General features: G+C 41.0%; 1 protein-coding gene across 1 annotated transcript in view; it reads right to left on the bottom strand.

Moving 5' to 3' along the window:
- diaph2 (diaphanous-related formin 2) overlaps nt 1-27,202 on the bottom strand; it is a 352,442-nt gene that overhangs the window by 21,666 nt on the left and 303,574 nt on the right. Inside the window, exons 28-29 of the mRNA XM_070836524.1 lie at nt 18,435-18,527; nt 17,244-17,309 (exon numbers count right to left, since the gene is read on the bottom strand). Coding sequence (XP_070692625.1) covers nt 17,244-17,309; nt 18,435-18,527 — 159 coding nt within the window. The remainder of the gene's footprint in view (nt 1-17,243; nt 17,310-18,434; nt 18,528-27,202) is intronic.

Here is a 27,202-nt window from a genome sequence, read left to right on the forward strand (position 1 = left end):
TGCATGCACAGTCATCAGGGCAGAGCTCCATCTCAAGGCTAAATAGACATTAACAGATCCTATATCTGACCACTGCCTGAAGGCTCCCACTCTCCACATTGTGCCTGTTGCCCTATCTGGGGCAGCAATATTTGATGAGGTTTGACAGTAGTAAAAGACTGTCCGCATCAAAAAAAAAAAAAAAAAAAATGGTCACATTCTGACTCTAGATAATAGATGTTGCCATTCTAAGCCAATAATAGTGTCTATAATGAAATCAGCGGGGCAGAAAAGAGGCGCTCTTTCATTTCCTTATGCAGGACCGTGCGTTTTGTACATCCCATTATTCATCAGGTCCTGGCGGCTGATAACTGTCCCATTTGCATCTGAATCAAGAATGCCTTATAACCTTCCCCCCAAAAGCACCACCCCCCCATGCAAATGAAATGACCTAAAAAGAGCAGGTACTGTATTTAGTTATTTGTGAGCAACTGTGACCTACTCTGGAGGTTGTGTTAATTTGTTAGCAGGATAAAACGTGTACAATACGGGCAACATTGTATAGACAGTATCAGCATACTTGTATGTATCACACATCTAGATGTTAAGAATATTAAAATACTCATTGATGACACTGTTTTCTATATTTCTTTACTCCCAAAGCTCCCAAAGTTTTCCTGCAGGATGCCTGTATCTGCACTATATCTTGTGTTGCCCTTTTCCCCCTGGCATGCCCTACTTCTATGAACAAAAGACAGGGCAAGAGTGCATCGTACCAAATAGTGAATAATCTTGGCCTTGCTTTTCTGAAAGTACTTTACTCACTCCAGTACAGTGTGGAGTTCAAAGGCGCAAGACTTCCCTATTTAAAATCTCTGCTGCGAGTCAGGAACATACTGTGTGATATTTGTGATCAATCATAACTGCAGCAAAAGATTGCACTGGCTCAAAATAATAAAAAAGATGCTATCCATAAAGTGGCGATCTGTTGAGGGATGAACTCCTCAGTGGAAAGTCTAGCTGTGCCAGACAGACTGTTCAAACCACCCTGGTAGACGTACAGATTAATGGAGTGTGCCTTCATATATAGAAGTCTTAAAGCTAAGATGAAGTTGGGTGCAATCCTCAGCTGTCTGAAGAGCACAGTAAGGCAGCCTATGGTGAGATGTGAGATTGTGTTGAATAACAGGTGGGTTGCTTCAATGTGCAAACTGCCATATACTTCACTGTATACAAGTGAACAGTACTGTAAAACCTTTTTTATAAACCCTGCATTTATACAACCAAAGATGAATAGAAACACACACAGGAAGAAATTGTCTGTTTCACACACATAACCAACACAAACACGCTCTTCCAAATGCCAGAGGGCAAATGGGTAGAAAAGGGGAGTAGGGGTCTTTTGTGCACTCTGAGTTTAGGTCTTGGCCATTAAATAAGCTGGCACTGCAGAGGTGAGCTGCCTTGACAATGATATATGGGAGAAACACAATCCATTGCTGTTATGAATTGGTTGGCTCTGGTGCGGATAATGCTTGCACACACGTGCATGCACAGAAACACACAGACATTTGCAAGCATGTGCACAATGTGGACAAAGACACACAAACACACACAAACACACGCACAATCAAGAGACAGTGGTAGAGCCAATAGTATCTTACTCTCTTCCAGACAAATTCAATTTTCATCCAGGACATATGTAAGCTGATTAAAACAGCCAACAAAGACTGGAGAAATATGTCACATCCTTCAGGACTGGACACAATATTGAGTGCTGCTTTGGCAATGAGATGCCTACTCTCCTTCTCTGTCCATCTCTATCTAAGTCTTTGCTCTTCTCTCTCTTCACATTTCTGCATCACCTGATGCCATCATGTATTTTATTCTTTCTTTTGTCTGTCACTTTCCTTTCCTTCCTCCACTCCATGGCTCTCTGTCCTACACCCCTGGCCTTGAAAAGGCAAATATAACATGCTTTACAAAGAATGTTATGAGTGCTTTCTGTATGTAAAATACGTTTAACCATTCAAACTACGTATTAGACGTGCTTTTGACTGTTTCAGCAGCTGCAAAGATATTGAACACTGGATTCAACTGATGTCATGTGCAATAACTATTTAAGCTCTAGCTGGAAGCACAGGTGTTTTTCATGAAAGCAATGGAACTACAAAAATACAGTAAATGTCCTTGCCACAAGGATAAGCTGATGCACCCATCCAACCAAAAGGAAGGAAGTGGTGGCAGATTCATCTTCATATACCTTGTACTTGTAGCTGGGGTGGAGCCTTGACAGTCAAAAGTGTGTCAGGCAGACACACACATGCCCATGCACCAGGGGCGTCACTATCTCTGTTTAGCCATTGCAAAATAATGTCATATCACCAGAAGATGTGTGAAGAACACATCTGAATTATGAATGGAGGGAGGTTAATTATGGATGCAGGGAGGGCAGAAGTAATGCCTTAGACATTTCCCTGAAACACATGGTTGGATACATGGCTACGGACCCACTGCACACTCCTTGGCAAGTAACAAGTCAGAGAGACTCCTTAATTAGCTACTCAGCACTGATAATGGCTGGTCTTTGTTGCGTGTGGATGTATTCAACCTCATTTCTGCTAAAGAACACTTCAAATAGGTGCATAAGATGAATGTGCTTAACTCAAGTTGACAAGGAAAACTGTGCTCTTGTCGACAATAAAGCAGCAAAATTATTATATGAAAAGCAATTATAACCACTGCTCATCCTTATAGGGTGATGTGGAAGGTGATAGTCAAGACATACATAAAAGAAATCCATGAAAGGAGAGAATAAGGCATTGAAGTTGACTTCTGTCAAAACCTTCTTTTTGGGGAAGATATACCACATTCTTTATCTTTTTTTAATTGACTTTTTTGGCAGATTACTCTCAAATATTTTACACGTTTAAAATGTTGTCCTCTACATAGATCCAGAGTTATAAGTGCTATCTATTTGATTCAATCAACAGCCTGCATTTATGTGGACACACGATTCCTTTGCAAGAGAGCCGCACCTGGAGCTCTGATGGATTGAATGGGCTGTCAACCACAAACAAAAGGCATGGCCCACAAAAAGAGGGTCAAAGATTTGGTTCGATAGCAGGGAATTGGGGGATGCAGTCTGGGTTGGTGGGTTAACTTTAAGAGAAGCAAATGGATCAGGGTGGAACTAACAAGGGGCGTGCCTTTGTCTACATGGGAAAAAAGACAAGGCCATTGCAAGAGAATGATGTTTCAGACACCCATGGAGCCTTGTTTTGGGGGCTTGTGACCCCTGTAGGTTTTGCGGAGTTGTAGGCGGATTAGTCAAATGGCCATTGTGTCATAGTCATGACAACTCAACCTGTGCAGCTTGTACTCATAATTGAACTTTTACTGAAAACAGCAGATTCCCCTCAGTTACCCACCAGCTAAAAGCACCATGTCTCCACCCCACCCCTCTGCCTCAAAATAGAATAATGAAAATATCTGAATCATGTGCACTTCAGTTAGTCACAGGAAACTTAAGTTTTGTCTTACATCTACCAGACTTCTGTTCGGCAGCGAAACACAATTTCAAAGGACTGTTACACAGCTTTTTGAGATTTGAACAGTGTTGTTCACTAAGCTTACTCAATATCTGTCTTTCCAGCCGTATCAGCTCTATCTCTGACCCTCTGTCACCTCTGCTGTTCTATAGATCAAGCCATGGGTGCAGATATACAGTATAAGACTGCAGTTTCTTTATACAGGGACCCTGATTGTCACCCTGAGTATGAATAGTATTCAAGTAGCACATGTGATTAATAAGAGAAAAGAAGTAAAACATTTATCTTTAGGTCAAGGTTAAGGAAGATAACGGAGGAGAGGAAGAAAAACAGAGAGCTGGCTCTGACATCGTCAGGTCCAAAGGAAGCTGAGTGGTGCTGTATCGCCCTGTTTGACGGCTGCCTGTTGCAGTCCTCAGCATGAGGGCCTTGGGACATTCACATGGCCCATTCACCCAGCTCTACTGAAACATTCAAAGCTTTGCTTCCAAAGGGCCAAACTTTTGTTCCTTCACAAAAGGCCTGACCAGAGGTTCTCCCATAGATGGAAGCTCCGTTCAAAATCAGATTATTTCCAGTGAAATCCTCCTTTCTCCACCTGCCAGTTAACTATGTCAGTGCCATTGTGTCTTCCCTGAAAAAGCTCTCCATTTTGGCATAATGGAGGCTGGATGTATTATGTGTATTATTGCTTTTACTGCCATTTATTCTTAGAGGAAAGAGGCACACCCCACCCCCACACTCTTTCCTCTCCTTATATTTTTTTGAAGAAAAATCTGGGCCACATGCCCCAGAGGAACGCAAAGTGCTTTAATTCATTCGCACCTTTTCTCTCTGGCTGCCATCTCCAAGGCTTCTCTTTATGCCCAGAAGTGATTTGTTCAGGCTGGACCATCAAAGCAATTATGGTAGAGGCCTGCTTCTCTATTATGAGGAGAGATGACTGACAACAGAGGGATGGTGTGGAGGTGGAAGGGCACTTGGCTTCAATTTATTTGATCTGAAAACATTTTTTTATTCATTGGTAGTCATTCATGTAACAAAACACAAACAAAGTGGTAAGATTATCTCCTTGAAATTTTCTGACTAAAAACATCTTATCCAATTCTCTATGTAACATTTTTCAATTACCTTTCTCACCTTCCTGGGCAAAGCAATTGTGGGCCACAGTTAGGTGATGTGGGGCAGAGAATGCCGGCAATGTAACAGAATACTGAGGGGCATGGCAGGCAGTGATGTGTAGCAATTAATGTAATGGACATGAGAGAGAGCACAATCCTTCGACTAATGAGAATGTCTTATATTACAGTGCAAATGCACAGGGTCGCCAAGACTCCTATCATTACTGGGCTATAGGAAGATGGCTCACCACAAAAGGGGATACTCTATAAATGGATAATGTGGAGAGAGCAGAGTACGGCGCCACTGAGCCGATGTTCCATCCAAGAGTAATAATTCTGCCTGGAGTGACACTGGGTCATTGGGATGGATGGAGAAAGGATGTGAGTAAAAATAAAGCATTTAAAGAAAACAGGGCATTAGGTTGAAGAGGGGGATAGTGAGGAATGGGGCAAAGTGAGGTTGATAAGGGAGAAATTGGAGTAATACAAGAGTAAAGAGGTAGAAGAGAGGCAAGAGTGAAACAGAGGGAGGAAAAGGAGCAAGTGAGGAGAGTAACAGACTGAGAAAGAGGGTGAGTGAGGAGATGAGGTTGAAAAAGAGATGAGAGAGCATAGTGTACAGACAGCAATGAAGCAATATGACACAGTGGCTAATCAGTCTACTGTCTTTTTCTTTCGCAAGCTGTCATCTTTGCCATCAAGCCATCAAGACCTTGTGCCTCTCCCCCTCTCATTGACTGATTTCCCTGTTCAATTATTCAAGGTTTATAAGCAGGAACCATCTATTCAGCTAGCAAGAGATCCAGTAAAAAATGGACAGACTGCTTCTTCAGCCATATTGACTGTCATAAAACTTTTACAATTGGCAAAAGAAAAATCAATTTCTCAGACAGACTGTTGCCACCACCGTAAACATATTAATGGTGATATCAGGAGTGAAGAAAGAGCCCTACCTTAAGAGACTTTAATAATGCAGCCCATAAATGACTTTACATGCTCTCTCACTAATCATAATGTATTGTGGTTGAATATTTACAATGATGTAAGGCTATATTTAGCCAACATAGAATATTTAGACATACATGTGTTGTAAATGTGATTATGCAGACATATTCAGTTATGCCACAGCTGGGGTCTGTATGGAATAAGATTTAGATGCCACATCTGTGACTTTAGTTTTCACACTGACCTCACTGTCTCCTTAAAAAGCTAACCTGTGTGAGTCACGCTGTGACATAGAAATCAGGTCAACCACTGGCTGCCAAGGAATGCTAAGCTTCAGTAAACATTTCCACAAATAAACAGTACACACAATCACACAAAACAACATACACCCAAAAAAAGATCAAACGTATGAACACACACCAACACACACACTCCCTCCGTCACTTGTCAGGAATCTTAAGAAACATCACAGCACCCATCTGCCATAATCCGCCCCGGGGCAACAGTGACCTGGGCCACTGGAAGAAACTCATCTAGAGTGGAGGGGAAAAAAAATAATAGTTGAGGTAATGCAGTGTGCAGCCTCATCCTTTACTTAGCTGGCAATGCCTTGAGGGTGGAGATGTTACAAACTCAGGAACCTCCACTGGCTTTCCACTAATGCGTGACCCCCATACTGTTTGGCTACTTCTCAAGGCCCTCATCCTGCTGCCACAGGTTATTGACTTGACATGGAAATCATGTTTGGCTTACAAGAACCTCATATAGACACAGAAACACACACACATAAATCATACATCTGTGCATGTATGCAAACATAAAGTGCATGCATCCACCACAATCCCAACACTCACACAACCTTGTACTTCAGTACTTGTGAGGACCATCATTAACACAATGTATTCCCCAACCCTTACCCTAACCTAAACCTTATTCTAACCCAAACCTTACAAGCAAGTCTTAAAATTGGGAGGACTGGCAAAAATGTCCTCACTCCCAAGGTCTTAAACTCACATTGGTTCTCACACACATAGCTGCACAAGTACACACACACACACACACACACACAGACACACACGCACACACACGCACACACACACACCACCAAATCACAAATCTCTACCCTTTACCAACTATCTGCTTAATCCTCATCCACTAGAGGCAGAGGGTCTGAACTGTGGCAGTCTGTCTATTTTTAAACTTGACATATTAGTCATCTCTTAGGGGAGAAACATTGTCATTTATGGAATTCATGAATGCCAAGCTGTTGTGTTCTCTTCTTGTTTATTTCCCCCCTCCTTCTCAACACTGTGTAACTGTTTTGGGTGAATTTAAATAAACTCACAGATGCAGTTGGGTAGGATACCTGTCTTCATAAAAGCACAGATGCCAATCAGCTCTCACAGAAGATGGAGTTTAGTAGCTCCACACATCATTCTAGGCATATGACAAAATGTGTTACAAGTTGTGAGGGATTTCTTACTTCTTCAGTCTCGATAGAGGGATACAATTGGTCTCGGATACAGAGGTGCATACGTTAAAAAGTCTTTTGGTTTCTCTTTGTCTTTCACCCTCTGCTATTAACCCTACCCAAAGTGGGAAATATTCTCAGTGTCAAATCAGATAACTCATCCCCTCTTCAAAGAGGATCCCCAACTCTGTTTAGTTCACTTTAAACCACCTTTATTAGTCAGTATCACTTTTAGATCAGCTGATAAATCTCCATTTATATTTTACTGCAGCTGACCTGATTTATTCTTGAAAAAGTTAACCTAAACTGTAGGTTAAGGCAACTGATATATAGAAATTTAATGATGGGGATCATGTAGACAGGCTACTTAAATTTAGGAGCAATTTTAAGCTTGGAATTCTTTATACCACAACAGTACAAGAGTGGACCAAAGGTCCTCTGGCAGACCTCTGGCCAGAGGTATTGGCTTCCAAAGCTAATGATCTCAAATTGTACACTTGTGGGTAATTAAGCATCACTGTTCCCTCAGTAGCTTACAACAGCAAATATGTCATTGTGAGAATAAACAACAATTACACGTACACTGATTAAGCTCTAATTGCATCATCCTATGTAATAATCACCGACAAAGGGACTTCTTATTAAAAGCTACAAAAACAAAAAAAAATCTGTGAAGTCATAACAAAATAGAAGACCATATAGGATATGGAGGTTATGTGAACACTGGGCATTAAATAAAGCTTGCATTTAAAACCCTCATGGGTATATGGTGGTCAACTGCAGAAGCAATGTGCTGCATGCACTTAATGTGTCTGAAAGTGCTGCTGAATCTTGGGAAAACTCATACAGGCAAGAGAGTAATTTGACCCCACTCAAATCCTTCCATCAGACACTAACCAAATAGAAGTCAAAAGAATGAATGAAGAAAGACAAAGAGATAAAAGGGAAGAAAAAACAGAGAAGCGGCTAAACCATTGGGATTAGTGCTAAGTAACTAAATGGGCCATATCACTTTTCCATTACCAGAAAGGAATAGCTATTTCAACTGCTGGAATCTAAATAAAAAGGTGAACTCTGTCCTCCCTCTGTCTTTTGTTCATTCACGTGTAAATGTTGCACACCCTTATAGCTTTCCATTTCTTACTTCCCCATATCAGCAAATGGAGATTTGCCATCATATCCTTGAGGCCCATCAATAAATAAACTTGACGCAAATAAACAGATAAATAAATAAATGTGAAGAGCCTAGCAAATGGGCATCAGTCAGCATTAGTGATGGAACCATGTCAAGCACAATCATGCTTGACTGGAGGAGGAGTGCCCGAGTGTAGGGAGCATTATTGCTGATTGCATGCCTTGTGTGTGTGTGTGTGTGTGTGTGTGTGTGTGTGTGTGTGTGCTTATCTGTGTGTCTGAGCAGAGGGGTATTCTGCCTTTTACCTCCATTTAACCCTCTCTCTCTCTCCTGCTCTCTTTAACTCTTCATCACTATCACTATCTATACATATGTCCATCACTGTACAATACACCCACTCACTCCATTTCATTGCCTCTCTCTTCTGCCTTCTCCATATGTCATGTATGCACTTTCGACCATGCCAAGCACGAGATCTCAACTTCCATTACTTTAAGCCCATGATAGTCTCAACTTGGTTAAAAGTCTCCATCAATGTATTTCTTTCTGAACTGCTTTGTTATCTGTCTCCCTCTGCTTGTGTCTGCAATAATTTGATCACTATTACACATGATTTTGTCTGTTATAAGTCAAATGACTGATCAGATGACCAAATTTATCCTTGAGCATGTGTTATGATGAGTACATAGCTGTTCTGACAATCAGGATTCATAGGATGTTTTCAGGGGTTTAATAGTGACCATAAGGCAGAAAACTACAGACTTCGTTTGGGTCCAAAAGTCACACTTTCATGTCAGTGTGTGGCACCACTCCATATAAAAGCCAGACGATGTAGCTTGGCACCTGAAAACTTTAAAAGGGATGTTTGAGAACCAGGTCGATAGGCAAGAGTAAATGTGATTAAAACCCCTTTTCACTATCCCTGATTGAGCAGCTGATCTCCCCAAACAACATAGGCAGAAAAGACTTATCAAAGAAAAAAACAAATCACAACCAATAGGGTGAACACCTTTCAACAAATCATAATCCTATGAAACAACAATAAATCTAGCAAATCAAAAACGGTCTGTTATCTATATAACCTGTTATACAATCTATCGCACAAACAATGGACTAAAGTTAATAATTAAGCAGACAGAAAAACATTGTTAACACTAGGGAACAGAGCCTAGCGAAAAGAGAGAAAAGCAGCTTTTTCATACAGTGCATGGAACAATACATGCCTGTTGTTTCACTTCTGCTTTTTGTTCTTAAGAAAGCCAAATAGATGAATTACTGCATACATCTTAATAACAAATAAACAAAACACATTCACATTGTGAAAGTATGCACATCCTACCATGGGGGGGGGGGGGGGGGAGACTAACTGCTGTTATCAATACTGCAGTACATTCTTTTCCTTTTTCAGACTAATGACATTAAACATAGTTTCTGAAGTAATCAACCTTTTACTTTTTGTTGCTTACGATCTCCAAATGAGGCTGAAAAAAGTCAGTCAGGCTATTATGATAACAAAACTTGTATATTGTTGTATAAAAGTTGTATATTTTTGTTATATTCCATATATCAACTAAATGTGTAACCAAACAAGTCATTACAGCTCATGAAACTCTTTTTAATTGATAGTTTTTTTCTACAATGTTCTGCTTTTATTTGTTTGCTTCGTGTTTTCATTAAAGAACTACAGGATATGTCACCTTTTCCCAATGTTGCACCATACAAACACTACTAACAACTATATCCTGCTCAACATTTAATCATAGGAAACCTTGTAAAGTGTTGATGTTAGTGTCACTTTCACTTACTGCCAAATTCCCCAAAAGAAGCATTGTTAACTGATTATGCATTATTCATGTCTGTCTAATAATGTACTTATTCATTTTGTGGTTAATCCTCAGATAATCTCCAAATCAGCATAGTCAAATTACTACAAAGATGGAGCCTCAGTTTTCCTGCACTTCAGAAAAGGAATGCATCACTGCAATATCACCTCTGAAAAACATGTTGAATTTACCGTGTAACACAAATAAAAAAGTAAACAAAAAATGTATCTATTGATGCTGAGAGCATCACATACTTATGATTTGTTTTGATTTTAATTGTATTTCTTTTAATCATCACCTTTACTAATATTTCCCATTACATTCATTTACATTGCCATTCCTTTCCTATACCTCCATATTACAGACATCAAGCCTGCCTAATAGGAAAGAATATTAAATATTTAATAATAATTCCACCTCAATGACAGATTGTAGATAGTGGCTGACACTTCAAATACAAACATCAGTCTGGACATTATATCTTATACTTTAATAACAGCCACATAAAGGAGTTAGAGTATGACAGCAGAGGAAGAAGCATTTGATTCTGGCACTGCCTGTTATTGTCAGTGGAACAGATAACCATACAGGATGGCATCCTATTCCACCCGCACATTATTTGTTCTCTAGCTGATCATCAGTTGGCCCTGCAGTATGCCTAATGAGCGATAAATTAGGTTTAATTCAACCAACACAAGTTGCCCATCCTTCAACACTAAGCATGATGGCTTGGGCGAGATTCCATTGGAATTATATGAGGGCAATTTTTCAGCTGGTGGGATGGCCCGACTGCCTCTCCTATATTTGGCTTTCACAGGCATTCCTTTGGCTTTAAGCTTGGCAAGTTTATAGGTCTATTAGGAATTCATCAAACAATGAATGATATCAATCTTATTGTGTGAATGTGCCCTGGGTAAAACTAAGATGAAACCTTCCATTATGGGGCCTCCAAAGCATATTTGTCCTCCAAAATTGATCCAGTATTGACAATTTACACTTAGGGTGACCTTTCATAACTGCCCACATACTTGAAAGCCAATATTGTTTGGAGAGTGAGCTAGAAAAAAAGCAGCCCACTGCAAAAGCTGTAGGATATTATTGAATATGATAAGTTAGTAGATGTTTTTGCTCTGCAGTTGTTCATTGATGGTCCACTAGGCGGGAGGGCTGAGTACTTTTTACATCAATGAGGCCCTGTGCCAATAAAGTAAGACAATATTGGACATAGGTGTTGAGAGCTCCGAGTCCATTATAGCACTAGGTCTTTGACTTTATTTCAAAAAAAGGAACAAAAAGAAAAGTAAGCATTACCAGAGGAGGCTAGGCTCCACATGATAAGTCTTCTCAGACAGGGAGCTGTAAAAGGGCATAATGGCATCAAAAGGGCATGCAGACAGGCCCCTGTTGATACCCTGTACTCAAGTAGATAACTTCAGTATAATTTAAACAGTAAAGGGTTTAGGGGGTACTTAACAGCAGGGGCAGGGGCTAGAGACCCCTGGTGTCCACTCAGAGAGACTGCCTTTTATTAAGATTTGATTTATCCTCTCAAAATGGCTCCATGTCACACTTCACTTACTTTACGTCCGCTCTTGGCAGAGTCAAGCAACGAATCAGTTATGCGCCAAGGGTACTCAAATGGTACATAAAATCTTCATCTATATTTCCATGATGGGTTTTCTGCTGTGGATGAAAAATGGTCAGGTCCAGCGAAAGGCTCTGTGGGTCAATGGGAGGGACAAAGGCTTTGTCTATGCCCTAGGATGTCAAATCTTAAATGGAGTGTCTGTCCATGCCTCAGTTCCTTCCCATCTGCCTTTTCCTTTGGCTGTTGATAAATATCCTTATCTATGAGAAGCAGGTGATAGATTTCAAGCAGCACGTCTCTACAGAGCTGTGCTCTCATCTACTCTATTGATATCTCGAATCTACTAAGCCATCCGAGCTATAGCAAGAGGCACCGACACCCTCTGGGTCTCTTCGCCCCAAATCATGTTAGCTCCACTTCCTGTAGGATTGCCTCTAGGGCCGCCCCAATGAATAACATCTATCAACTGAAGTGGAAGCCAGGAGCTTGTGGAGGCAAAGGGTTTTAGCCCTCAACTCAGAGACACCCTACAGCAACAGTCCCTATCTGATATGTGACACAAGCTTGCACGTGTGCATGTGAAACAGAACAGGAGAACAGCTGCTAGAGAGGTTGAGAGACAACAAGAGAGAGACAAAACAATGGGTAGAACATATGTGTGAGCAAATTAATTGCTAAGGGAATTACGATCACTATCTCTTTCTGTGATGTAATTTAAGGAACAAATGGGTGATTTCCCCCAGATCAGAAGACAGATGAGAAAATAGCTGCCTGGCTGAACATATTATGGTTGTCTTACATCAGGATGATGTGGATAAAAAACACAGAAGTATATGTATAAGTATTAAACGATAATTTCTGTCACAAATGAGGTCGGGGGATATAGTAGAAGATGGAGGAAATCTCTATCCTTGCCAGCATGTCCTTTTTAAAGACACTTCTCTTAAGTCTTTTCATTCGCCTCTTTGCAGATTCATCCCCTTTCTTTCTTTAAAGTTTCATGAGTGAAAATAGGTAATTTAATCTTCATTAAACATACAGGGGGCCCACTCTCTGGCCTGACCAGCTGAATTAACTGCTAGGCTTCGGGGGATTAGATAGTTGGACTGAAATTCAGAATCTTGACAAGCATTATATCACTGCATCTCTATTTTTTAAGGGGCATGAGATGATCCCTCCCTGTTCAATGTCAAATAAGTCCTTAAGAGGCTTACTATATAGAACAGAAGAGGGAACTTTTGATGGACTGACCTGTGAAGGTGAAGCAGGAGAGTGGGGCAGACAGAGGAAAAGAGATAGGCCCTGGTTTGGGATTGTAATGACGTTGAAAAGGCAGTAAATAAATAAGATTGGCTTGGTTCTCTTTGAAATCTGATTGATGTGTCTTTTGGGATGCCCCCCAGTATGAAAGACCTACTGAGTCTGTGGCTTTCATCCCTGACCGAAAATCGATGATCCAGGATGTATGAGAGGCTCCTGCTCTCTACCCACCAATCTCCTGCCAGATACCCAGGTAACTGTCTTACCAGAAGGGAAATAGTAGAGCAAAAACAAGAAGGTAAACTCTAATCTTTTTTTTATACTTGTTCAAGTAAAACTTAATTTTAAAGTAAAAAAAATAAACAAACCTGTGTAATATATAGTGTTAAACAATCTGGATTGAGCAAAATACTATTTTATGAAGTGAGACTGAACCTACAACAGAAATGTGGTTTTTCTGGTCTCCATCAATCCATCCAGTTTCTGTGTGTTGAATTAGGACTGGCTGGTGTAATTGCATAACACATGAGTATGGCCTCCCGGGCTAGGTTTTCCATCTTACACAAAGTGGAGACAAGGAAATAGGAAATGCTTCTGGAATTGGGTGTAATTGTGACTGGCGGCGCCTAGAATTGTGTTCAGCCTGAATCTTGAGGTAGTCTGCTGGAGTATAGTTTAGCCTGAAGGACGACAAAAAATGCTGCTTTAAATGAACTCTTTTAACGTAAGCAAAGATTCTTGTTTGACTCTAAGAGACTCTCTCTGGAACTCGCTGCACGTTTGAGGATGACAGGAGGTTAATCAAGCTTTAAAGCATGAGATTACAACAGACATGACAAGCAGGAGTGAATAGATTTGGCACACTGTCTGATACAAACGCTCAGAGAACCTTCTCTGCCAGTAAATTCAGTGACTGAAATGCTATCAGTCCCTGAATCAGAGAGAAAGCAAATATGTACAGAAGCACATAAAAATAATGCTGCTGTACTGACCCAAAAATTACACCTTCATTTTTTTACATACTGAATCAAATATTGACAGTTCCCACAAAAAAGCACAAAAAAGTAACAACTCAAAGACCCCTTGCCCCCTTTCATGAGATGAGTCAAACCCCCCGTATGATCTGTAGTAGCTGAACTGATTTCCAGATTGCATTTAGAAAAAATCCATGGACCCAGCATGTCAAAAGGATTTTCCCCTGTCATCACCTCAGAGTAGAGAATTCATGCAGCTGTTTATCAAACCACAGTCCGGGTTCGATATCAATAAACAGGGAGTTGTCAGTGCATACAGTAATACATTCTGGTAGAATAGCAGTGGTGTGAAATAGGAAAAAAAAGTGCAAGAGTATGATCCACAGTGCCAAGCAGGACAGCATCGTGACAAGGAAATAAGGCCAAAATAATATTGTTGTCTCAAAGATAGAAAAATACGTCATAGAGATACAGAATATTAAATTAAATTACAAGACAGACACAATTTAGTTTTAAAATGATCCCAAGACACACCATATAGTGGATGGGTGGCAAACCATTTTCACAAGTATTTCGCCAGTGGCAAGTAAGGTAACACAGACCTTCTACCCATCTTTCTGTCAGAGTATATCCTACCAGCACGTTCCTGGTCCAGGTCTCCCCCCAGTTAGACATGCTGAGACTACATCAACAGATCAAGAATGTGAACAAAAAGCATCACGATCAGATGCCAAGACCACTTCAACTGGCTTCCTCAATACTGACAAGCTTCTACTGAGCCGACTCTTGTTGCACCCACTTCACATTTGGCTGAAAACTGCCAGATTCATACTAGAGGCCACGCCCGATGAACCCAACAGGACTAAATCATCTGCAAACAGAAGGGCTCACCAGAATGGACATGCTCCACTTGTCAGACACCCCCTAAGATTCCATTCAGAAAATAAACAAAAAGGTACCAACTTGGAGAAATTGTATTTGTGTTTTGAATACATCACTGACCTCCAACCAGGAAAAGAACAAGGCCCTCCTATGAGTGTTGGAATCCTGCCTCCTCAGGCATGTCGTTCTTGTCCAACAACACACCTAATGTTTCCTCCCCATCCAGGACTATGGTGTTCCGGGTGGTGCCCTCTCTAGAACCCACTCAGACTACTAGAGGGCCTGACACTTCAAACTGCTGCTTCCCACAAAGGCACACATAGTCAGAGCCTTTCTCTTCCCTCATGTTCATTGAAATATTGAACATATCAGTGCTAATCTGGGGATTCATGAGTATCCCCACACCCACCCAGTAACTGTTACTCTGGATAGTTGTGGAAAAGCTGTCGAGCTGGACACTCTCCACTTCTCGGCTGCCCCTTAAGTTTCCATTCAGAAAACAACAAACAGAATAAATGAGAGAGAACAAACTTGGAAAACATTTCTTTGTGCCTTGCCACTGTTGCCCACATGGTGGTTGAAGTCTCCCAGTAGAACTATAGAGTCCCCGGTTGAATCCTTTCCATGATGCCACCCAGAGACTCCAAGAAAGCCGGATGCTCTGAATTGCTGTTGGGTGCATAAACACCCACACCAGTCAGAGCCTTTCCTCAGCGATTTGTAGGCACAAAAGTGGGGTCGATAGAGGTGAGCCTAACTATATTTAATTAGTACTTTCATACTTCAGGTACTAGGAACAGCTTACACCCACCAAGGACGTAATATTCTGTGTCTTTCATTAGACCCTGGCAGTTTTCATAGCCAGGTGTCAGCTTGCCAAGGCCCTCTCCTTAGCTTGACTCAAAAAAAACTTTCTTTTAATGAAATATTAACACATATCCGAAATGTTTCAGATTATTTCTTTTTAACTGTAATTGTAACACTACTTGTTTAGAAATATGGAGAAACAACTGCCCAATACCTCATTATTTTGGCATCACACTATACATTCTCTTAACAGACATTCTCATCCATGAACACACCAGCCCGTCAGGTACTTGAACATGCAACCACAATTAAACATCTTAAAGTGAGAGAGACACTGTTGCATTACCAATTTGTTGAGAATTGCAGGCTATTCATATTTAGCAAAATGTCCTTCAAAGGCCTGTGCATAGCATAAAAGGCAAGAATTCTTCAAAAGGAGGCGCATCTTGAGTTCTGTTGCACATCAGTTTGATATTTACAAAACATAGACAAAAAGACAGATGATATGCAAAAACCACTGTGAGTGGCCAAAGCACAGAGATCTACAGAAGTCTCCAGCAGAACACTTCCTAAACATTGCCACAAGACAGGAAGTGATTTCATGCTCTGACAGGCTAACATGAAGAGTAAGACAGTTATCCTAGATGATACCTGGAGCTGCTCTACATGACAGAAATAATGCTGAGTTGATCTGAAAACATTTCCCTCAAGTAGCGACGTGACCGCTATTAGGATTGTATCAGTGTTACAATATTAAACATTTAGGATCGAGGGGTCAACATCAGGGCAACCTGTTTTAGATTTTTAAGGTATTCAATGTAAGATTTACATCATGTCTTGGTCTCTCCTGTCCAGAATTTTCCTCTTTACTGCTGAATGTTTTCATGCGATCCTGCTTAAAAGATTCATGCTTAAAAGAAGTGTATTACTAATAATAAAATATGCTGCAAATTTTTACCCATTAATGCATTTTTTTCTGTAACTAGGCTTTTGTTGATACAACTCCAGGCACTGATTGTGTTCTCCAATGCTGTTGGTATCAAATTCTTTGAGGAATTTCTTAACTTGCTGCTATTCTACTAAATGCAGCACACCATTCTGTCTGGGAGTTTGTTTCCTTATAGTAGTTAACTAAAAGCACTGTTGCTCTATAATGTGTCTCCAGAGAAACTGGGGTAATGATACACCTCTGTAGTGACAAGGATACTAAAATGGTATGTTGCTACTGCAAAATATAAGATCAAGTGAAACCAACAGTGATTTTCATTTGTGTGTATTTCGACTTCATCTATATTGCATTTTGAAACAATGTTTCTAAATTCATCACTGTGAAAGTCATGATTTACTATGGATCATTACCGAAGGTCTAATTATAAATATCTCAAAATTATTGTTAACTCATTTTAAAACTGCAGTTGTTTTTCTCCGCAAGGAGCTGTGTATGTTAATAAGAAGCAAGTTTTATCTTCATTTTCATTTTAACTTGCCATCCATCTAAAGCTTTGATGGTGGCTTTTTCTTTTACATATAGTAAATCTTACATATTATACAGAAAAAAGTAAAATGCAATAACTCAGCATAAGACTGCATGTTGTAGACCAGCTCAGCTTAAGAGTAACAAGAAGGATGTGTGTTATGCAGCCAGGAGAGGTGCAGAAGGAGGCAGGCTGGTGCTGGGTCTGAGTTAAAAAGGTTAAATACACACACCTAGGGTTCTGTTACCATAGTTAGCACCCGGCCACCGAGAGGCTGGACTGGAAGGGCTTTGGTCACCTGTAACAATGTTGGTGACAAAAATAAAAAAATAAAGAAGAAACAGAAAAGAAGGGAAGGATGGAGAGAAAGGCAAGGAGAAAAAGGCATCAGAGGAGATAAATCTCAGATATTTTGCAGAATGAACCATGGCCAGAGTTTAGCAAAAACCCTTCAGACTTGCAAAGACAGGTACTTTGACCTGGTGCATTTGCCCCAAAGGATTAAGTTACAGTCATTGTAGCTTGTTTGCCACCTGTTCTCAGCTGCCGGTGATCTAATGGACCAATTCCAAATGATTTTGAACCCAAAATATGTAAAGAAAAATAGGGCCCTGTTTTAAAAATACCGGAATTATCCTTTAATATGTGAATACTGCAAACGAAGCAAATTTTAAACCTTTTGTGAAAGGTTGCGTATTATAACTCTACAAGATTCCCAGATGTAAATATTGCTTAAGCAGCAATGCACAAAAATGTGCTAGACAGAAATGCACTTCCTGTGCCTTAAAAACGTATTCTTATTCATACTGCTTTCTTCGCAATGTGTAGTCTATAGCAGAATCATCAAATCCACCCACTGATCTGATCCCCCCCCCCCCCATTTTCTTCCATGATTGCCAGTGTGGAGATGGCAGCACCTGTGGCTCTTCTGCAGAACTCTGCCTTGCATATCAATTGACCCTTGCATCCCTACTAGGTGGTACTCCTCTGGGCACGGGCCATTCATCATGACTGAATGGAATGTGTTAACACCAGGATTACACTAAATCAGCCTCAGTCCAACTCCAACCAGCATGGCTACATTATAATAAGTGCTTTATGAATGGCTAAGGGACAAAAAAAATCACTAATGACCCTAACCAAGCCAGATGTGTGCTTGTTTCCCAGGCACCTGTGTATATTTTCCTGTACATGGTCATGTTTCTGTGTATATCAGCCATAAATCCTTGAAACAAGTCAAAAGGAGAAGCACAAATACATGAATACAAACTAATTATATACAAACTGGATGGTTCATATATGTAATATAAGGGAGCATCTTAACATCTTAAGGGGCAAAGGGTATTTTCTGCAGACACATGGGGCTTACAGAAATAGCATTAATCATAATTGGAAAATAAAGACAGTGTTTTTTGCTGCATACCATTGCGTGGTGTCCGTTTTCGCCGATCACGGAAGGCTGCTCCGGACTGTAGAGCTTCCATTAAGCTATCCATCACACCAGTTTCATCTCCTTCTGTAAGAGAACATATAAAAGAGGCAAAGATGTTTACTGGATCATGCATGTATTAACACAGCAACATGAAGTACATAATAATGCATGCATGTGGGTGTGAACAAGTACACATTAACACATATATTCACTGATACTTGAACATATTTGCTTCAAAGTCTTGTTCTGCATTGTATTGTGGAAGTAATAATGGATGGCATCTAACTACAGGTGCATGAGTAGTCATGTTACATCTCAGCAAGAGAGAGCCCTGATTCCGAGTGAAGTATAAACAAGACTTTTATAGAGTGTATGAGTGTTGAGACAGAGGCCTGTCACTCAGGCCTGTCCTTTTTTTCAGTAAACAGCCTGGGAGGATGAAAAATACACTGAGAGCTTAGCAACTAATACAGGCAGAGGAGCCTCAGGATGAAAGCATCCACTGATGGTCATTGACAGATATTCTTTCTGTGGCTAACGCAGGGGAGCTAAGTGCTCTTTACAAAGATTTAGTGTGGAGCCGCTCAATACCCGGGCGCTCTATCATTGTTCAGTCAATGACACTGGACCGGCCTTCGAAAAACATTCTCTCTGCCCACCGTTCCAGCTGTCCTGTGGATCCATGAAACTAGAGACCTGTTGGCAGTTGGGATTGCTGAAGAGACAGGTAGGAGACACTTAAAGTGCTATGAGGCCAACAGCATGACAAGCTGTGCCCACACTGTGCACACGTAAACTAATACTCAATGGAAACAGGGTTCAGAAATAAGCATAGGTTCTATATCTGGGTCATCTATCTTTACGCCCCAATACTAATGAGTCAGAGGGGCACCCCTTTTATCATTCTGGTCCAGAACAGACATTATTTTAAACAAGGATCATTAGGGTGACTTATTGTAGAGCTGGAGACTTAGCCATCAATTCTTTTGCATACATGAGTGAACTAGCTCTTCCCCAATGTTTACCATCAGGCTCCAGCATCTTGTTTCTCTACTGTGCTTACAGCTATAGCTGAAGGGAAACATTCGAAAATAAGTGGAGACAACTACTACTTTCAGCACACAGCACTTTTCCAGACACTGGGGTGATCAATCTTTTGTTATTCGCTTGTGCTCGAAGAGACACGACAGTCAGGCAAATTGAATTTATGAACAAAACATGTTGACACTGAATGCTACATGATTAATTTAAGAAAATGGCAAATATTTTGCCATTACCAGAGAAAGTCAAGGCTGCACATGTTTGTCCTTTCTCCTCCAGCAACAAACCACCCAACCTGCAATCATTCATGCAAGTAAAAGAAGACTGTAGAACCAAGAATAGAAACGTGTCTTATGCAAATTTTAAAAAAGCAACTCTTCACTCGTACTCACACTAATTTTGCTCTCTCATTCCTTCTCTTTCTTCCTCAAGTCCTTCCCAAGGGTTACTTTGAAATCAAAGTATCTGTTCTGGCTGTATGCTGTGCTTAAAAGCAATCCCGATTAAATCAAGCTTAATTAGACCAGCTTTATCAGAACAAAACCAAAGCTGAGCCAAGTAGTGCTTATCTCAAATTGCAGCACTACACCTCAGATAGCAAGCTCATTGGTTTAAAAGGCGGAGCAAGGGTTTTGTCTGCTGTGGACCTAAAGAACAATATGGTGAACAACTTGCAGCTTCTATAACTGTATCAACTCCCAAGATCTTTAGCTACTCCTTCTTCTTATGTAGGCTAGCAAGGACACATTGTGAGTCTGACATAAGGCAGAAAGTGGTAAGTGGCAGGTAAACATTTATCTACAACCACCTTGGCACAAGAAACTTTTTGACAGCTCCTTCTTCACTGCCTTCTTCATGGAGACCTAGACATCACAAGGGGCACCTGACACTTTGATCAATTTGTCCTACTTCTAGCTTAACTGTAGCACAATTCATCATTTGTAATGGCCAGGACTGGGGAGCCGTAGTAGACTGGGGTTCAGGGGGACGACTGCAGACACAAAGACACAAATGACTAAAATGGGAAACATACTCCCCCGTCACCCCACTGTGCTCTGTTAACTATGTCCTATTGGGCCGTAGCTTAAACTCAAGCAGGCTTTACTCTCAGCAAGTAACTGTTGCAAATGAGCCCTCAGTCTATGAACTTATTTACATATATAAGTATTTATGTGTATATATTTAACAAATCTGCAAAGACAAGGTAAGCCTTTAGTAGACAAAAACAGAATATTATTTGACTACACTTATTCCAGTAATCCTCGGAGCAAACTTTCTTCATTACTTATTATAACGTTGCCCACTTTAGCAGACATTTCTGCCTCGTTCTCGCAGTTCACTCTTGTCTTATTTTGAGCTGTTAAACCTAGGGCAAATATTCATCCGCTTCTCATTAGCAGCAGTGCTAGATTGCATGCTGGGGAATTACAGAAAAGCTAACCTTTTATGCCCAAAGATCTTTCTCAAGAGGAAAGATCCCCTCTGCTCACAGGAAATTGCTTTCTAAATGGGTTAAGATGGGCTAAGACCCAAGACATTGACAAACCCTTACAGTGATGAAACACCTTGGTGGGCACCTCAACAGACAGCCCCGGGGTCCTTTAATGATCTTATTAAAGCTTGAGGAAGTGTGGAACATGGTTGCGGCTTTTGCACTTTTAGGTACTTTCTTAAATAGTTAAACCTTTAAGAGCAGAAATGCAGCTCAGTGAAACTAGACCTCCCAGAGAGAGATGGTGTACCTGTTCCATATCTTTCCCATTGATCCCTGCCTACCCCCCTCCTTTACCTGAACATCAGGTGTTACCTGGACCCAGAGGCTGTGCCAAATGCAACACTGAGCCCTGGGGATTGGCTCAGTCTGCAATATATTTACAAGCAGCACTGTCACATTTTCTAATTAGGGGGGATAACAAGAATAATGTGGCCTCAGCAGAAGTGGCATAAAAGAAACACACACTCACACTCACTCACACACACACACACACACACACACACACACACTTCACAAGCTAGATTAGTTTTTTGCCCAGTACAAAAAAGTACCTACAGTAAAAGTGGAAGAAAGTGGCTGCAATGTACTTACTATTCACAAATTCAAGGCGCAGAACACAAACTCAAGTGTCAACAGTTGCAATTGAGGAAAGGGGGGGATAGGGAAAGAATAAGCATTGATACTCTGTATGTCACTACTGGGGAAGGAAGATGTAAACTGAAAGAATGAGGGAGGGAGGCAGACTAGAGGGAGAAAGAGGAGAAAAAGACATGTTGAAGGCAGCATGGGAGAAAAGTGGAGAGGGTTTCTGTGGGTGAGGTGGAGTGGGTTATTGAGAGGGACTAGTGGAGCAAGACAAGACACGGTCGTAAAACACCTTCCTGGCCACTTGACGGCCTGAGCCCTGTGACATTTAATTATTTCAAAAACATACACTGCAGTATGCAAGCACAGGCACACAACTGCACCTTCACCAACACTTAAAAACCTGCCTGCACATTTTTAGTGATACAAATGCATGTTGCATTTGCAAGAGAATTGGCTCTGCTTAGCTAATCTCAATTTATGGGGCTGAGTTCCCAGGTGACAAGTGAGTGTAAGTTTGACAGCCTAAGATAGTGAGGGATGGATAGATAGTTAGATGAAGGCAGATAGAGAGCTTACTCCAACTAATGTCAGCAGGATGACCTACACACTCTTGGCGAGATCAGTTAGAAGAGACACAGGAATCTAGCCAAGTCTCTCAGAAAGCCAATGCATCATTGAAGCCTCCATATACACTCTTAATTCTCAGTCAAGGACCAATTAAGAATCAAACAAATAAGCTTACATTTAGCAAAACATGACATCTAATTTGTTTATTTCTGCCAGTTAAAAGCAGTCATCTCCAACATTCAAAATTTGTATATAACTGCAAAGTTAAAGAACAGCTGTTGCCTCGTGACAAAGCTTTTCACTCAACCATCCAAGCAGAAAACCGTATGTATCTAAATGAAATGCTGGGCTCTCTTTTTAAACACCAAAGGCATGGAATTCCTATAATTATGCAGCAGTGTCAACAAAGCCTGTTCATAAATTCAATTTGCTATCTGTCATCTCCTTCATGTTGTTCTGTGGAGAAAAAACACAGTGGATCGATTGAGAACTCAATTTCTGATGGCTCACATGCAGCCCTCATGATTCATGGGGGAAAAGAGAGACAAATAATTCCAAGAATTCTAAAAAGCTTCTGTCTGGTGTGTGTGGGTTTCTAATATAATGGAAAATTATGACATCCTATATGCTGCGAGTGAAACTGGTAGCAACAGTGGCATGTTAATTGAAAAGATAAATAACACAGTAAGCATACAAAATAATGACATTTATCATAGTCATATATTTTAATAAATCACGGCTACATATCCTCTGAATTTATATAAGCATAGCACTATCCTCCCTAACCAAATTAAAGTGTTTGACATGAGGAACATCAGCATTGGAGAGATGTCTATTATCCACCACTATGTACTATCCCTCCAGTAGCCAATCCCTTAGTCTAATTTGCACACTAATGAGATCTAATGAGAGCGTGCAGGCCTTGTGCTTGATGAATTGAAATCACTGTGAGACAGGAACGTAGTGAGAGTTTAACCTCACCCAAGTCACTCCAGTAGAGAAGATGAGAAAGAAAAGGAAGAATGAGAGGACAGGAACAAGTCGTCCGTAGTTTTTTTTTTTTTTTTGCTTGCTGCGGATTGTTTTTGAACACATTTGAGCCCATCTGTTCCCCCACAGAGAGTCACCTGTGCAATTAACCTGGACCATTAGCCGTGAAACAAAGGCCCTCGTAGAGGGAGGGGGTGCTGCTTTATGGCCAGGTGGAGAGGCAACAACCGCACTTTCTTTTAATCTCATCTACTCTCTACTCTCACTTGTATGCACCTGGTTTTGTGTTACTTTCACATCTGAATTCAGGCTCAGCCACCTAGACATACACAACCACCTGCATTACTTAACACCAACCCCCCTCCTCTTACCACTCTGCTGTCTACTCTCTTACTGTCTGGCTTTGAGTAGAGTCACCCCCTCCTTTTGCCCTCCTTCCCTGCAGTCCCAGCAGCTCCCAAGACCCCAGCAGACTGAGACCATTGCTGCCACAGAGAGCACAGAGAACACAAGTGCCCGAAGGACAGCAGTCATGCACCTGTTAGATGTCTTTCCTTTGTTTTTCACTCTCTTTCCTCTTTCTCTATCTCCCTGCAGTCCAAACACCCAATACTGACAAAAACTTTGACACAATGACCCAGGAAACTTTTCAGACAGGTCACGATCTTTAATTTGTGGGCATGTGTGTGTGCGTGCGCATGTTTACTGCTCTATTTCAGTGAAAAAAAAAAGGAAGGAAAAAGGGGAATGAAAGGGTAAGACAGCTAATAAAAAAGATAGATTTGCCTGCTGATTAATCTGGATTGTTTTACTGTAACAACTTGATGAGCAAACCCACTCATGTCCTCCCTAACTCAATTATGGATGCTCCCACAGCCCTCCAATCCAGGGGGAATGGGAGTGCAGCTACTATTTTCTTCTTGTTATGAGCCCCTGTGTGGCGCCAGGGTCAGGGGTGGAGGAGGGGGGTGAGGTAGGACAAAGGGCAGAATGTCTTGAAGATGGGGAAGGTGGGTGGGAGGTGAGAGGTGTATTGTGTTTGACATGCATGAAGGAGACAAGCTAGGCTTGCTTGGTCACTGCAGGACTGATCCCGTACCCTGAAAGAAAGAGAGGTGTCCTGACTGCGAGAGACTGGGGGAAACGTGGAGAGAAGTTGGATGTCAACAAGGGAGAGATGAAAGTGGATTAGCCGCCGTGGCGATTTGCATTCTGTGGTGGAACGAAAGCCCCTGCGATGCCCCGAATAGCTGGATGCATGAATAAGTAAACAAACAAAAACAAAAATAAACCCTCCATCTGGATGGATGCTGCCAGGCCCCAAGTGAGAAACAGTGGGGAGGGGAGGTTGGGAGATGGGAAGGGGGAAGAGAGATGCTTGTAACATAGCAGTCACCACACTTTGCTTCCTCTGCTATAATTTACTTCTACTGCCTGCGGGCCCCCCTAGTTACCATATTGCTATTACAACCTATCCACAGCTTTTGGCTAGTTTGCCCAGTAACACCACCAACACACAAGGGAGAGTTCAAACCCAGCACTGACAGATGTTAAGTTGACACACTTTCTCTGAGCCACATGGGGTCAACATGTCAGGGTGCCAGCAGGGCCACAGGAGCCTGTCCTCACCGCAGAGTAGACCACTACTGCTGCTTCTCCATAGGCTTGGTACTGCTAAATTTAGCTGCAATATAGTAGACCCTGAACCATATGCATTTTCACTGTGACCTCACAGCTTGAGATAGACCCTGATGGTGTTCTTAACCAAACTCACAGTAAACTGATCGAAATGTGTCGTCTTGCAGGCGACTAGATAGACAGCACCATTCTAATAAGGCTCACTATGTTCAGTTTACAGTAGTACTGTACTGTGGGAGTGTAGTATTGTGTGTAATATAAGTATCGCTTTGGTTGGGAGTTTCTTTTTTTTTTCAATTCATTTAATAGTGTCAATGTTTTCTAATCTGTTCTTTCAGAGCAATTGTGAAATCTGCTACTATAAAAAGTCCCAGTGTGCAATTTTGTTGGTTGCTTCTCTTGGAATATAATGTTTTTGTTTACGGAAAAACTAGAAACGAAAAATAATCCCAGTGAAAATTGGTGAAGTCTCTGTTCATGGTTTTACTTTCTAGTTTACTTTTCCTCAGGTTGGATCCTTATAAGGGAGTGATGCTTCGGTGGGCATTACTATCTAGCACAGTGTCTTTTTTGATACTACCATTGAGAGTGGCCAAAAACAGAAATCTTCAAATCCTACGTAGGGGCTTTAATGCACTCTGAGCATTTTGTGCTGCTGGTTCACATTAAAATGTTTTTAAATGCTTAGATCTAGAATGCTTTTATTTTGAAGGTAAGTGATGCACTGCTCTACTTCAAGGACAATTTTAGTGTTTTTTTGTTAGCAGATTGGTTTTAAATATTGCAGGGGAAGTTTTGTCAAAGAGTATGGTGTCACAGAGAGCTAGTCAGATGAATAGGTGCGGGTGGCCTTTTTAATGGAATTTGGGTGAACCTCAAACCTTCAACACATTAACAAGCTACCAATACCTTTTATTGAGCTGTTCTGGTGTATGCACAAGAATGGCCCTTAATCTATTAGTCACAGGCTCTGATCATGGTTAACACTTACATGAATCAGGCTATTAAAATGAAAGGGATGTCAAAGAGGCTTCGGCATGTGGAAGTATATTGCGATGCTATAAACATTTTGGGTTTCATCTAGGACAGTGTAGATTACCCATTTTACATGGGTGGCACATTTAGATGGCGGATGTAGAGTTTTGGAATCCAGATCAAGATAACATCTGAACCAAACTACACATGGGCTGTTTGCATCAGTGAAAGGCAGTGCTGTCTGGGGAAGCTAAATGGATTTGACAATGGGATTTGATGGTCTTTGTAGTGAGGGTAATTAGGTTTGATTGACTGTAAAGTGACTGGTGAGGTCCAGATCTGGGAGGGGAAATGATCAGACACTTGAACCACCCACAAATTAATGAGATTCAACTGTGCCTGAGCTGATTTCACCAAGGAGAAGAAGAACATTTACAGAAGCAATGGGAGAGAGAAAAGAACATGGCGGGATGATTATTGTGTGTGTTTGTGTGTGGGTGTGTGCGTGTGTGAGTGCGTGTGTGTGTGTGTGCGTGTGTGTGCGAGAGTGAGAGAGACACAGAAAGAAAAAGACTCAGAGGGACAGACAGAATAGGAGAGGGAAAACAGGAGAGACAGAGATATCTGATGCATGTCTCACTTCCTTGAGTGTGACCTAAACCAAATTAAGTTAAAGATAAAAGATAAATGTGATTAAAAGCTTTAAGGTGCAATCTAATTAGTGTTCTTTGTCTTTCTCATTTAACTAAAGAGGGTGCCACAAATTAAAAAAACAAAAAAAACAATACATATTCAGCTTGACAATTTAATGCATAAGGCAGACAAACAAATGTGTGAAAGAAACTATTCCCAAGTGTTGCCTTTAATTGCTAATGAACTATGGTATTTATCATAGAATATTAAAAGGCTTCCTATGAAACTAGGCTCATTTTCCTCATGCTGACATTTATTTATGGAAATGCATTGGAAATGTTATAATCTGGGAGGGTGATTATTGAATGACTTTTATTGTAATAGCTTCACTTACAAAATGTCATTTTGCAGTCAATCAGATGTATTTAATCCTTGTTTCTGAATAATTCTTTTTTTTTTCTACAGGTGTCTATTCATGCTGCTTGTGCTGAGATGCAGTCAGCCATATTCTGTGTGCCATCATCGCCTTGAGGCAGATTCCGATTTCGACTGGAGATATAGCACAATCTAATATGCTGTTATTTATTAGAATGGGTGTATGACAGCAGATAATCCTGGTGCCCTTGTTCCCGTCTTTCAAGGTAATGATGGAATTCACCAATCCATACTCAGGAGTTTCAGAGCATACCTTGCACTACCTGCACTGTGGAGCGACACAGCTCAAAGGCAAGGACAAAGACAAAAGGCAATTTTCGCAGTTTGGCATTACATTGCTGTGACATCCATATGCAGATGTAATGGAAGATCCTTCATTTTTACAACTCATAACTAC

This window comes from Pempheris klunzingeri, chromosome 9 (assembly GCF_042242105.1).
Source record: "Pempheris klunzingeri isolate RE-2024b chromosome 9, fPemKlu1.hap1, whole genome shotgun sequence".
Classification (NCBI taxonomy): Eukaryota; Metazoa; Chordata; class Actinopteri; order Acropomatiformes; family Pempheridae; genus Pempheris; species Pempheris klunzingeri.